The sequence below is a fragment of the Pezoporus occidentalis genome, unplaced genomic scaffold (genome assembly GCF_034315485.1).
Source record: "Pezoporus occidentalis ecotype Australia unplaced genomic scaffold, CSIRO_AGI_Poc_V1 ctg299, whole genome shotgun sequence".
Taxonomy (NCBI): Eukaryota; Metazoa; Chordata; class Aves; order Psittaciformes; family Psittacidae; genus Pezoporus; species Pezoporus occidentalis.
The window spans coordinates 170,849-184,030 of record NW_026914929.1 but is presented as its reverse complement, the minus strand read 5'-3'; the positions used below and the strand labels follow the sequence as shown (position 1 = coordinate 184,030).

The window sequence follows — 13,182 nt, the reverse complement described above, 5'->3', positions numbered from 1 at the left end:
GTGCATCTCATGATTCCAGAGCCTCTGCGGCTGCAGCAGGTGCCCGAGTGGAGCTGTTGTAGGGGTGGGAACTCCCAGTTGCTGTGTGAGGAAGGGACGAATCTGTTGCTGGTTGCAGGCTTTTGCAGAGAGGTAGGGAAAAAAAGAGCTGCAGGAACGTTTCTCTTTGCATCTCGTTTAAGGGCGAAGATTTAGTCCGGGGTTTGGTTATTGGGGACTGCAGGAGCAACGTGTTGTGCACTGCGGGGAACTTCCAGCCCCTGTGGCTGCCCGAAGGGTGCCCCTTGGCAGCAGCGCTGCTTCCCCTGGTCTCTCACCAGCTCTCATCTCTCTGCACTGAACTATTAGTGTTTGTGTCGGGTTCTTGCTGCTGGAGCCGCTCCAGCCTCGCGTCACGGCCCCGTCCTGCGGCAGAGCGGCGGTGCCGGGAGGAGGGGAGCGTTCCGGAGGGGCCGCGCTCATTAACGGCCTCTAATGAGCCCTGCCCCGCCCCGCGCTCATTAACGGGCCGCTGATGAGCTGCGGGGAGCGCAGCCCGAAGGGGCGGCTCTTAGCGCCCGGTAACGGCGCGGGGCGGGGGGAGAGCCCCGGCCCCGGCCCGCCCCGCGGAGCGTGCGCGGAGCCGGCGGGCAGCGCGGCGGCGGGAGCGCCATGCGGGCCCCCGAGCCCATGCCCGGGTACGGGCTGCTCCTGCGCCGGGGCTACCGCAGCCTGGCGGCGGCCGCGCGGGGCTGCGCCGACTGCGGCTGGGAGCTGTCGCTCCGGACCTGGGCCGAGAGCGCGCAGCTGGGCTGGGGCGAGGTGCTCCTGTGCGCGCTCGGAGCGCTGGGCTGGACCGCGCTGCGCCGCGCCGCCGCACGGAGCCTCTTTCGGGTCAGTCCCGGCGGTGCGGGATGGGGTGCGTGTGTGTGTGTGTGTGTGTGTGTGAGTGATGCTCCCCCTTCCTCCGCGGCCGCATCCCGCTGCGGAGCCCCCCCCAACCCCACCCGCGCTGTGCGCCCGTAGTGCCGGGCTCCGGGGCTGCCGCTGCTTCCCCCTCGCGTTCCTGCGTCTCTCGTCCGTGGGCCGCAGGGAACATGTCCGTCCCCGGTGCGGCGGTGACGAGCGCGGCGAGGGGCTGGAGGGATGCGCTGCAGCGCCGGGCTGACCTTCCTGCGAGCGTGGGGGAGCCGCGATGGGAGCCCCCGCGCGGCTCTGCTGGCCGGGGTCCCCTCCGTGCTACCGCGGGGCCGTGTGAGGGGCAGGGGGAGCAGGATGTGCCCCCGAGCGGGGAACGGCTCTGTTTAATTTCGCACGGTGAAAAGCGTGTGTCATGACCAGAGACCTCCCCTCTCTGATGGCTCAGTCCCAGCTGAGCCGATCTCCTCTACGCTGCTTCCCTGGAGAGATGCTGGCTACTCTGCTTCACGATTATCCTGGCCTTGGTAGGACTCGAGGGGCAGAAGCAGGGGAGATGCAGTGTTTTGGGTCAGGGGACTGCTGTTGGGGACGCAGGGACAACCCGTCTCTCACCCATCCATGGCTATTGTGGCCCGAGGCCTTGAGCATGGAATCACAGAATCAGCCAGGTTGGAAAAGACCTTTAAGATCATCAGGTGCAACCATTACCCCAGGACTGCAAAGGCCACCGCTAAACCGTGGCTCCGAGGGCCTCATCTGCATGCATCCAACATGATTCCCTGCGGCTCCGTGGGACAGGCCCTGTCCCCTGGGTGAACTGCTTCCCTGGAGGTAATTTCCTGTGTGCTCCAGTTCCTCCTTGTGCCGGGCTCACCTTTACAGTGAGTGGTGATCAGAGAAGGGAAAGAGAAGCTCTTGGTGGTGTGGAGCCCGCTCAGTGCTCCCCGAGGACGCTTGGCAGCTTGTCCCAGTGCTGAGCGGAGAAATGGGTCACTTGTAACTGCAGAAGGGGGGGGGGATTTGAGCTGGTTTCTTGTGGCTTCATCAGCATCTGCATGTGTCACAGGGCTGTGCTGCAGAGGGAACTGCCACAGCAGGAGTTTTCTCCCAGCAGGTAGGTGGCAGGGGAGCAGCAGGGAGGGATGAGGCTCTCCATATATATATGTGTATAGAATCATAGAATAGTTAGGGTTGGAAAGGACCTTAAGATCATCCAGTTCCAACCTCCTGCCATGGGCAGGGACACCTCACACTAAACCACCTTGCCCAATGCTCCAACCTGGCCTTGAACACTGCCAGGGATGGGGCAGCCACAGCTTCTCTGGGCACCCTGTGCCAGCGCCTCAGCACCCTCACAGGGAAGAGCTTCTGCCTAAGAGCTCATCTCAGTCTCCCCTCAGGCAGGTTCAAGCCATTCCCCTTGGCCTGTCCCTACAGGCCCTTGTCCCAAGCCCCTCTCCAGCTTTCCTGCAGCCCCTTTAGGCGCTGGAGCTGCTCTCAGGTCTCCCCTTCAGGAGCCTTCTCTTCTCCAGGCTGACCCAGCCCAGCTCTCTCAGCCTGGCTCCAGAGCAGAGCTGCTCCAGCCCTTGAACCCACTTGAGCAGGTCCACAACCCTCTTGTGTTGGGGGCCCCAGCTGTGGTCCCTGTATGGCAGCAGTAGAATGGGGTCATTCCGGACGAAATTCAGGGGGAAGAAAGATCAGTTTAACCCCAGGAGGAGTCCTCTCCCCTGCACAGGCATCACTTCCCAGTGCAGGCTCGGGGAGCATCTGTCCTCACCTTGAACCTCTTCATGTTCCCTGCAAGAACTGAAACCCTCCCGGTTACCAAAGTGCCCTCAGAGCGTGGAGCTGCCTTCCTGCACGTCAGCTATAAATAATGAACCTCACCGTGGGGACTCTCGTTCCCTGCATCCGAGGAGGAAGCAACTCTCACCACAAGCCCTTGATGCTCTGCACTTAAATTGCACCTTACTTAGCTCTGGCCATGACCGCTCTGCTGAGAAACGAGTGCGTTGAAGCCACTTTCCTCTTCCTGTGCTGTCTGCGTGGCCCCATTCTGATCAGTGGGATCGAGAGAAGGGGAGGGAGGCTCCTTGCTCTCTTCTAGCACCATAGCAGCATTGAACGTGCACCATCTTTGTCACAGGAGGTCTCCCACTTGGGTTGGAGTGGCAGAGGTTGTGCCTGACGCAGGGTTTGGTTCGGATTTGGAAGCGTGGGCTGGTTGCAGCAGCTGGGGCCCGTGGTAGAGGTGGTTTTCCCACCATCCTTAGAGCAAAGATGGATTTTGGCCTGTTGTCTCTGAGCACCGCTGTCCTTGGCGTGACCCTGTGTGCAAGGAGCTGCTGCAGGCTCTGGGGAGCCTGATTAGAAAGCAGCAACCTGAGCATCTCTGTTAATGAAACCCCCTGGAGGCAGCTGAGCCTGGCAGTGCCGAAGCCGAGCGCCGCTGGAATGGGACCAGGCAGCTCCGCTTGGGAAAGGCTTGGAGAAGCACCTGGAGCTCAGCTTGCTGTGCCGGCAGCCGGCCCTCCAGGCAGGTCCTGAGGGGTGCAGTGGACTTGAACCCAGGTCTGCTCTTAGTTTTCATGCACAAAGGTGACCCGGAATAGCTGTGGCAAGGCTGGGCAGGCTCTTAGCCCTAAACTCCCCTGAGTTATCTTTGTTGCTCGAAGCTGAAGTCCCCAGAAACCATCAGTGAGAAAAATCCACTCTATAAAATGTTATCTGGGGGCTTTGGGCAAGGGGAATGGCTTGAACCTGCCAGAAGGGCGACTGAGATGAGCTCTTAGGCAGAAGCTCTTCCCTGGGTGCTGAGGGTGCTGAGGCGCTGGCACAGGGTGCCCAGAGAAGCTGTGGCTGCCCCATCCCTGGCAGTGTTCAAGGCCAGGTTGGACATGGGGGCTTGGAGCAAGCTGCTCTAGGGGAAGGGGTCCCTGCCCGTGGCAGGGGTTGGAGCTGGAGGAGCTTTCAGATCCCTTCAACACAAACTGGGCTGGGATTCCATAAACAGCAACCTCTGAACCTGATGGTGTTGGTCAGGCATCGCCTCCATCCTTACTGGCCCTCTGCCTTTGCTCTGCAGTGGGTAAATGTTCCCCATTTTCGGACCCACACCAGTGAGCCTGCTCTCTTAGTGGGGTCAAGATCTGTAGGACATTGCAGTGTCCTCTGCAAGGAAAAGTGTTGTGTAAATGAAAAACTATGCTCTGGAAAGCAGGGTTTCCATGCGACTGGTACCGCGCTGCCCCGGGAAGGACAAGAAAGCTGGGAAGCCACGGTCCCCATTATCCCTGTCAGAGCTTTATGCAACTTTCCTCCACCCCACAGGGTTGTCCAGGCTGGTTCCTCCGAGCCCCTGCACTGGATGTGTGGGCCCCACACCAGCCCCACAGCGCTGCTCTGCTCCGAGCAAAGGACCTGACAGAGCCCGGGTGCTGCTGCCATGGCTCATCCCGCTGTGCTCTGCCTGTTGGAAGCACAACCCCGACGCCGAGGGGGGGAAGCCACAACAATGGGTCCTTTCTTCACCCCGTGGGGTGAAGCTGCTGGGAGCAGGGGCTGCTCTCCCTGTGTCTGCAGTGGGGAATGAGGAAGTTCATCAGCCCCGCAGCACCCCATGGGTGCTGTCTTGTCTTCAGAGCGTGTCTGCTGGGGCTTTTCCCTCTCAGGGGCAAATCACACTGCTTGCAGAGGGGCTGAGCAAGGAATGACATCTGCCTTGCTGCTACTGCCACAGCACCTCCTGCTTCATGTCTGTCTAACACAGCTTCCTGGTCCCTTCACCACTGTGCGGGCAGGGAAGTTGAGGCACCGAGTGCCTCCCTGCAAGGTGCTGGAGCAATTCCTGCTGTGCTCAGTGAATTCCCCTTTCACATCGGGCTTGGGTCTGCAGGCTCCAGGAGACTCATTTATCACAGAACCCCAGCCTGGTTTGGGTTGAAGGGACCTTAAAGCCCATCCAGTTCCAGCCCCTGCCACGGGCAGGGACCCCTTCCACTGGAGCAGCTTGCTCCAAGCCCCTGTGTCCAACCTGCCCTTGAGCACTGCCAGGGATGGGGCAGCCACAGCTTCTCTGGGCACCCTGTGCCAGCGCCTCAGCACCCTCCCAGGGAAGAGCTTCTGCCTAAGAGCTCATCTCAGTCTCCCCTCTGGCAGGTTCAAGCCATTCCCCTTGGCCGGCACCTACAGGCCCTTGTCTGAAGCCCCTCTCCAGGGGGGGCCTCTTCCTTCCCCCTTCCTATAGGCACTATAGGATTTTCTTGCTTTACAGAGCAGTGATGTCTTCCTGCCTCTTCCCTTCCATAGGCCCTGTGCCCCATCCCTGCTGTGGCAGGGGGTGGCAGCCAGTCCAGGCTGGGTATGGAGGGGACAGAGCCCGCTGGGGTGCAAAAGCACCATTGCAGCTTGGAGCAGCCCCAGGCTGTGCTGCGGGGAGCTGAGCCGCTGCCCTGGAAGGGGCAGGAGCTGTTGGCTGCGGCCAGGGTTTGAATTGGAGCCCTGCTTGCTCATCATTATCATCTGCATCGAGTAAAAGCTGATGTCAAGCTGCCAGTTCCCGGCTGCGGGTGCTCCGTGCCAGCCGTTCCTTTGTGTTCCTCTGGGGAACGCGTTGTGCCCAGGAGCCAGACGCAGCTCGGCTGGGACTTGGCCGGGCGCTGGTCCCTGGGCCGGGGGGTGGCAGCGGCGATGGGGGCAGGCTGGGGGGAAGGTGCCTCAATTCATAACCCATCCCTGCCCGGCTGCTGCAGGGGCTCGTGTCCTCCTGCTGCTGTGCCTGGGTGTCGGTGTGAGGGGACCGGCTGCTTCCCTCTCGTGCTGCAGGCTGTGAAAAGGGAGAGGAAAGGAGTTTGCTTTTTGCTGCGAGGAGCTGTTCTTTTTCTGACGCTCAGCAGAGCTGTGGGCAGCCACAGCTTCCATTCGGTTTCTCTTTGCAGCTCCGAACGGCTCCCGGTGCGCTCTCACCCACTGCTTCGCTCCCTTCCTCCCCCTGCATGGTGATGCTGTGGGGGAGCAGGCACGTCCCCCAGCGTTGGCAGTTGTGCAGGTGAATCAGAAGCTGCCTGTGAAGGTTTGCGTGGGGGTGATGGGGAGGAGGAGGAGGAGGAGGAGGAGGGAGGAAGAGCGGGCTGCCCTTCAAGCACAGCCTTGCACATCGCTTGCCAAGAGCCTTGGGCTCTTTCAGCCGGAGCCAGATCCGCTGCTCCCGCCGCAGCGCCCGTCACCCCTAGCAACAGGCATCGCTGCTCCGTTGCCGTGGGAACAGCAGCCGGGTGATGGGAGGACGTCTCCCACCTTGCACATCTCCCACGTCCTGCATGGCGTGGGCTGGTCTGGGCCTCTCCTTGGCTTGTGCTTCCCCGTGCAAGTGGCCGAGGTTTTGGGGGGTGTCACCAGGGACATTACTTTGTGCCCCCAACCCCTGGGTGATGCTGGTTCTCTTCAGTTCCTTCTCTGTGTCTGCTCTAGAGCTAAGTCCCATTTCCGTAGTGCTCAGGGCACAGCCTCAGATGCCTGGTGGCTGTTGAAGGGAGGAAGAGGAGGGTCTCTCCAGGGCTTGTCATTAACCATCAGGGTTAAAGCCTCTCTTGAGCATCAGCCATCCCAAGCTGGAGCAGGATCACCCTTCCCTAGGCTTTGCTTTTGCTCCAGCCTGGGAGCTGCTGCCATGCCTGCAGTGGGGCTGTTCATGCAGGTGGTGCGTGCCTGCCCCATGGGTGATGATCCTTGTCTCTGCCCACCCAGGGTGGGAACAAGTGGTGTTCTTCCCCCTTTGCAGGTAAGGAGACGAGGTGCAGGGAAGCAGGGACATGACTTGGCTGGTGATGGGCAGCAAAGCTGCAACAGGGATTTTGGGGCTCAGCTCAGCATCCTGAATTGAGCCCAGCTGAGGAGGGCAGGGGCTCTGCAGCTTGCTGTGTAGCACGGTGAGCTGTCCCCATACGTGAGCTGCTCCTGTGCCCCGCTGTATGGAGACACAAATAATTCATGCTTTCTGGCTCTGCATTATTCATTCCCCCTTCAAGCTTCCTCCTCTTTTTCCTCCTGTGGCTCCTGTTGGAAGAAGCCTTGGCAGCAGCGTGCTCCTGGTCTCAGGGAGGACGGCCACGCTGTGAATGCAAGATGCAAGTGGGAGGCCAGGGCTGGAGGGGACGACTTGGCAGGGCTCTGTGGGGCTGGTGCTTCCAGGGCTGACCAGTGCTGGGAAATTCAGAGCTTGGAACAAAGCACTTTGAGGCTGGGATAATGCTTGGAGTGGAGTCCTTTGAAACCCCGATGCGGAGAGGGGCTAAAAGCCAGAGCAGCCGCTGCCTGGGGACAGCTGGAGCCTTAATATAGCCTTTGAGCATCCAGGAGCCGGGAAGTGCTGAGCCGGGGCAGGGCACAGAGGGTTTGCAGGCATGCCGTTGTCATCTGGAGCGGATCTGGTCTCTCTCTTGGACGTTATCTGCACTTCGGGCAGCGCTGGGTCCCTCTGGACCCCGAGCTGGCTGCGGCCGCGGCTCTGTCGCTCGTGTGATGAGAAGCAGGAGCGGTGCCTGGTGTTGCTCAGCTGCCACGGGGGGCCCGGAGCCGAGGGCAGGCTCCAGCATCGCTCGCTGCCGGCACACGGGCCGAGGTGGAGCATGGAGCTGCTCCAGGTCACCCCTATGGAGCCGAGGCTCCTCAATGCTTTTGCTCTCATTTCCAAGCTGTCCCTGGCCCGGGGGCCCCGTGGTGCTTCTTACCCCTGGAGCGTGGGGTGAGGAGCTCTTGCTCCTATGAGCAGAGCACGCGGGCGCTGCGCGTCCTCCCTGCCCGCCCTGTGCTCGTCTTTGGGAAGGTTTCCTCCTGTTGCCCAGCCCTGATGGGGGGGAGCGGAGCTGCCAAGCACGGGGGGGAAACCATGGAGTCCCAGAGGGGCTTGGGTTGAAGGGACCTGAAAGCTCCTCCAGCTCCAACCCCTGCCACGGGCAGGGACCCCTTCCACTGGAGCAGCTTGCTCCAAGCCCCTGTGTCCAACCTGGCCTTGAGCACTGCCAGGGATGGGGCAGCCACAGCTTCTCTGGGCACCCTGTGCCAGCGCCTCAGCACCCTCACAGGGAAGAGCTTCTGCCTAAGAGCTCATCTCAGCCTCCCCTCTGGCAGGTTCAAGCCATTCCCCTCGTCCTGTCCCTGCATCCCTTGTGTCAGTGCTGGCCAGCACAAAAAGCTGCTTGGGAACATGAGTGCCACAGGAGGTCCTGGTGCCCCAGCCTGGTCTGACCCATCACCTGCGAGGCTGCCCCCTCCACCGCTGCCTGCCCGTGCTGGGGAGCCGCGTGTGGTGTGTGAGGGCTCTGAAAGCCTTTGCTTCCTCGGCTGGAAGGCTCTGCTCTGGGCTGGCAGCGCTGCGGGGTCTGGATGCACAGGGCAGTGATGGGTTCCTCCTCTGGGTCTCCTTGGGCTGGAATCTGATGTTTGGAGTTCCTGTGTTCTGCAGAGCCGGCCAGGGCCAGCCCAGCTCCTGGAGCGAGGGCATGGAGCTGAGCCCGGGCCGTGGGACACAGGCTCCTGCCTTCCCTGCAAGGCTTTGCTTTCACAGCTATCGGTGAGGCTGAGTGGAAGCATCTTCAGCCTCTGTCCGAGCCTCTTTGACCTCCTTGTTCCTGTCTCCTTGCCCTGTGTGAGGATGCTTCTCTCCTCTCCTTGCAGCCCTTTGGGGAGTGGTGCAACTTGCGGCCGAAAGATGCTGCCAAGATGCCAGAGAGTGCCTGGAAGCTGCTTTTCTACACGATATCCTGGTCGTATGGCATCTACCTGCTCTTCTTCACCGAGTACCCCTTCTTCTACGACCCACCGTCTGTCTTTTATGGTACAGCAAGAGCCTGGGAGAAGTGGGGATGGATTAAGATGTCCAGGTTCATAGGATGCCTGGGTTGACCGAGGGAGTGGGAGTTGGGGTGAGCAAAAGATAAGACCAAACCCCTAAATTGCCTTTCCTATGATGATGTGGGTATCATAGACAGGGCACAGCAGGCTCGCTCGGTTCATTTCGTTAGAGAGTCACCTAGTGGTTGTGGCAGGGGCTGGGATGTGTCAGGGGAAGGGGATCGAGTAGATAAAGCAGGAGAGAAGTAAATCATTGAATCCCAGACTGATTTGGGTTGGAAGGGACCTCAAAGCTCATCCAATTCCACCCCCCTGCCACGGGCAGGGACACCTTCCACAAGCCTCCTTCAACCTGGCCTTGAGCAATTCCAGGGCTTCTCTCTTAGATCTAGGATTGAGAGCGGGTCTAATGCCAAAGCAGCGTTTGGGAGCCAGGATAACCTGGGTTCCTTTGCAGCCTTCGCCTCCTTTGTGTCTGGGATGAGCTGAGAGGGGCCCTGAGCACAGCGAGGCGCTGGGGCTGCCTGGGGCCCGTCTCTGCTGCGGGCAGAGGCTCTGTGCTCACTGGGGTGCCTCTGTCCCACCCTAGGCTGGCAGAAGGGCATGGACGTGCCCACGGACATCGCCGTCGCCTACCTGATGCAGTGCAGCTTCTACGGGCACTCCATCTACGCCACGGCCTACATGGACACGTGGCGCAAGGACTCGGTGGTGATGCTTCTCCACCATGTGGTCGCACTGACCCTCATCGCCTGCTCCTACGCCTTCAGGTGAGGTCCTGCCCCACGGGCAGCAGGAGCTGTGGCTGCCGGTGCTCGCCTGCATCCCATGGGCTCCGGTTCCCTCCCTCCTTCCCCTGCCTGCACGTACCGCAGCGCCTGGGAGCCCTTGCATGATGCAGCACGTGCCCTGCCGGGGCCGGGTGTCCAGATCCTTTGGGGACTCCATCTTCCCCCAGTGTACTGGCCTCTGGGTGCTGGGTGCTAACAGGAACCCATTGCCCCATGCATCTCCCTCCTCCTCTTTTTTCCCCTACAGGTACCACAACGTGGGCATCCTCGTGCTCTTCCTGCACGACGTCAACGATATCCAGCTGGAGTTCACCAAGCTCAATGTCTACTTCAAGCACCGGGGGGGTGTCTACCATCGCCTCAACGATGTCCTCTCCAACATCGGCTGCCTCACCTTCACCATCAGCTGGTGAGTCTGGCTCATCCCACTCCCCACCCTCCTCACCAGCTTTTGCAGTGCCCCCGGTGCCTCGGGGTACATGCATGGGAACCAACCGCTTGGGAAGAGGTTCCCGCAGAGCCTGCCCCCATGCTGGGCTTGGAATCCTTCTGTAGTCACTTTGCCGTCTGTCACCACACAAGTGCCTGTGAAATGTGGCTTGCAGCGTGACAAATGACCCCAGGGGAGCAGGAGCTGTTGCCGTTTTCCCACTCGCTTGGTGTGAGCAGTGAGAAACACTTCTGCAAGAAGGAAACAGGACTTGGGGCTGTCCCAGGTTCCAGCCTTGCTGTTCCTGGGGCAAGGCAGGAGGGAAGAAAGGAACAGAGAGGGGTAACGTGCAGGTTGTCTCCTCCTTTGTGTCCTTCCTCCCTCTTTGAGGGGTGGCAGGAAGAGCCCTCGGTTTGAGGCAAGGAGAGCAGCAGAGGTGTGCAGTGATTCACTAGGGATGCACGGGGCTAAGAAAACCTTCCTGCTCCAGTGGAGATCTGTGGCGTGGACCTGCCTCTGCGCTGGGAAAGCTCTGCCTCCAGGCAGCCTCTGCTGCCAGACCTTTTGTGCCCACAGAAGTTGTATTCTCCCTTCCCCAGGGGCTCCGTGAAGCCCTGTCTGGAGCCAGACCTGGAAACCCAAGGCAGAGGCCACGAGCAGGGACTGCGGGTGCAAGGGGAGCGGGTGAGGGCTGCCTGCAGGCAGGAGGCTGCGCTGGGGACGCCGTGCTGGGTCTCTCCCCTCTCTTGGGATCCCTGTGGGATGTTGAACCCACCCTGCTCCCTCTGCCCCGGCAGGTTCTGGTTCCGTCTCTACTGGTTCCCCCTCAAGGTGCTCTACGCCACTTGCTACTCCAGCCTCCAGTTGGTCCCTAATATCCCCTTCTACTTCTTCTTCAATGCTCTGCTCCTTGTCCTCACTCTGATGAACATCTACTGGTTTCTGGTGAGTGGGGGGAGCTCAGCAGCCCCTGCACTGGCTTCTCCCTCCTCTGCTGCTCCTGCATGGCGCCCGCTGCCTGTCTTGGGAGCAGCTCAGGGGACTGCAGGGGGGAGGAGGGAAACTCAGGTCAGTGCCTGGGGGCTTCTCCGAGCTGGAATTCCGAGTGTGATCCATGGGGAGGGGGGATAAGGGCAGTTATCACTGCGGGGCTGGGGCGTGATGTGGGTGTAAATGCTCTGGTGTCCCCTGAAGCCTGGGGGGGGTGTGCAGAAAGGGTGGACTTGGAGGTCTCCTGTTACCCAGCACAGCCCTGGGCACAGCAGGGCACATCCGAGTCCATCGTCCTGCGGGGATGGAACAGGTTAAGGGCAGCTGCAGGAGCGCTGCTTCCCGCTGCATCCCAGGGCTTTGGCCGTCCCAGAGGGATCTGCCTGGCCCTTCTTGGCCTTGAGGAGAGCAGAGCAAGGTCCCACTTAGCAAATGGGAGTGAGCAGGCTGGGAGGAAGAGCTCTAAGCCTTGGTGTCTGTGGCTGACGGCGTCTCTCCCCCGCAGTACATCGTCCTGTTTGTGGCCAAGGTGCTGATGGGGCAGATGCAGGAGGTGAACGATGTGCGGGAGTACGACGTGGAGGACAGCAAGAAACCCGCGGCGGCCAAGAAGAGGGAGGCCGGACTCCAACTGCCCAGTGCTCTGAAAGAAGGGTATGCGGCAGGGGGTGACACGTGCACAGCATCTATGGGCTGGGGACGGGATGGGGGCAGAGACCCAGGACCCTGGAGCCGCTGTCAGGGGGATCATTGCTGAGCATGAAGATAGAAGATCTCTTGACACAGAGTACAGAACATTGCTGCAGGTGTCAGGAAGGGCTCTGTATCCCCATGCCAGGCACTGCGGGGTGTCTGTCCTCCTTTCTGTGCCGGGGGTGCTCACCCAGCCCTTCCCCTGCTCGCTGTGTAAGGCTGGCTCTGTGCTTGAGGCTGCTGTCTTTGAGCAGCATCTCTGCTTCATGGGGTGGGCAGAGCCTGGCAGGGCAGGTCCGGCCTCAGCGGTGATGTGGGGCAGGCAGGGGGGGCAGGTCCGGCCTCAGCGGTGATGTGGGGCAGGCGGGGGGTGCAGGTCCGGCCTCAGCGGTGATGTGGGGCAGGCGGGGGGGGCAGGTCCGGTCTCAGCGGTGATGTGGGGCAGGCGGGGGGGGGCAGGTCCGGCCTCAGCGGTGATGTGGGGCAGGCGGGGGGGGCAGGTCCGGTCTCAGCGGTGATGTGGGGCAGGCGGGGGGGGGCAGGTCCGGCCCCAGCGGTGATGTGGGGCAGGCGGGGGGGGGCAGGTCCGGTCTCAGCGGTGATGTGGGGCAGGCAGGGGGGGGGCAGGTTGGTGCTCACGGCCCCTCTGCTCTCCCGCAGGATGCACCTCAAGAATGGACTCGTGAAGGACAAGCGGTTGTGAGGGACACGCGGCCGCAGCTGGGGCTCACCCAGGACTCGATCCCAGCACGAGGAGAGCTTCACCCCTGCCACCCCTTCACCCCCTGCCCGGAGCCGGGGAAGAGGCGCCACTGACAGGATCAGGCCCCTCCTGGGGCTTGGCTGTGAGCAGGCTTCACCTGCTGCTCGTGTGCTTCCTGTAGCCAGCCCGTGCTGGTTCAGCTGAGGCTGCGGCTTTGCTGGTCCAGGTAGGATTTGGAGCTGGCTTTAGGTCCCCTGGTGTTTCTTCTGTCGCTCCATCCCTTGGCTGTCCTCAGCCCCTTTGTGATCTTCCCTGTCTTTACTGTTGGACCCTCCCACCAGCCCTTCCTCAGCAGCCCCTGAAGGCTCCTCTGCCCCAGCATCGAGCTGGGGGGGGAAACGTCCTCTCCTGCATGGGCAGCACCGTGCCAGGCCGGGGGAGCCTGGAGCCAGCTCTTCTCTAGCTGCTGGGCAGGGACTAGAGGTGATGTGGGGCACCTCCGAGCCTTCCTCCTCAGGAGGGGTCACTAATGCAGAGCTTCCGTGAGCCAGTCTGCCTGGAAAGCCAGCCCTGGAGCGTTACTGCAGCCTCCTGCCCTGGCAGATGAGGGCCAGGAGCTTGGGTTTGCCTAAGAAGCCAATGTAGGTCTTAGAGCTGCTCAAAAAGCCAGCCCCGGTCCTGCAGGGTCCCCTGCTGAGGGGTCTCCAGGCCCTCACCCAGCACCATCTGCTTGCTCAAGCAAAGAACAAACAGTTCCTCTCCTCCTGTTGGTTTTCCAGGCAGGGCTGGCCTGAGCCTTGCCCGAGGCTGTGTCTGTGCTG

The 13,182-nt window shown here is 61.4% G+C and overlaps 2 protein-coding genes across 2 annotated transcripts in view; one reads left to right on the top strand and one right to left on the bottom strand.

Moving 5' to 3' along the window:
• The window catches only part of DDX49 (DEAD-box helicase 49), a 139,843-nt gene that overhangs the window by 12,043 nt on the left and 114,618 nt on the right, over window positions 1-13,182 (bottom strand). The gene's annotated exons all lie outside the window — the stretch shown is intronic.
• Window positions 592-12,605, top strand: CERS1 (ceramide synthase 1). Its single transcript, XM_062626836.1, has 7 exons — window positions 592-873; window positions 8,578-8,737; window positions 9,344-9,524; window positions 9,793-9,954; window positions 10,773-10,920; window positions 11,471-11,619; window positions 12,319-12,605. The coding sequence occupies exons 1-7, from the start codon at window positions 652-654 to the stop codon at window positions 12,359-12,361; spliced, it is 1,065 nt and encodes a 354-aa protein (XP_062482820.1). The 5' UTR covers window positions 592-651; the 3' UTR covers window positions 12,362-12,605.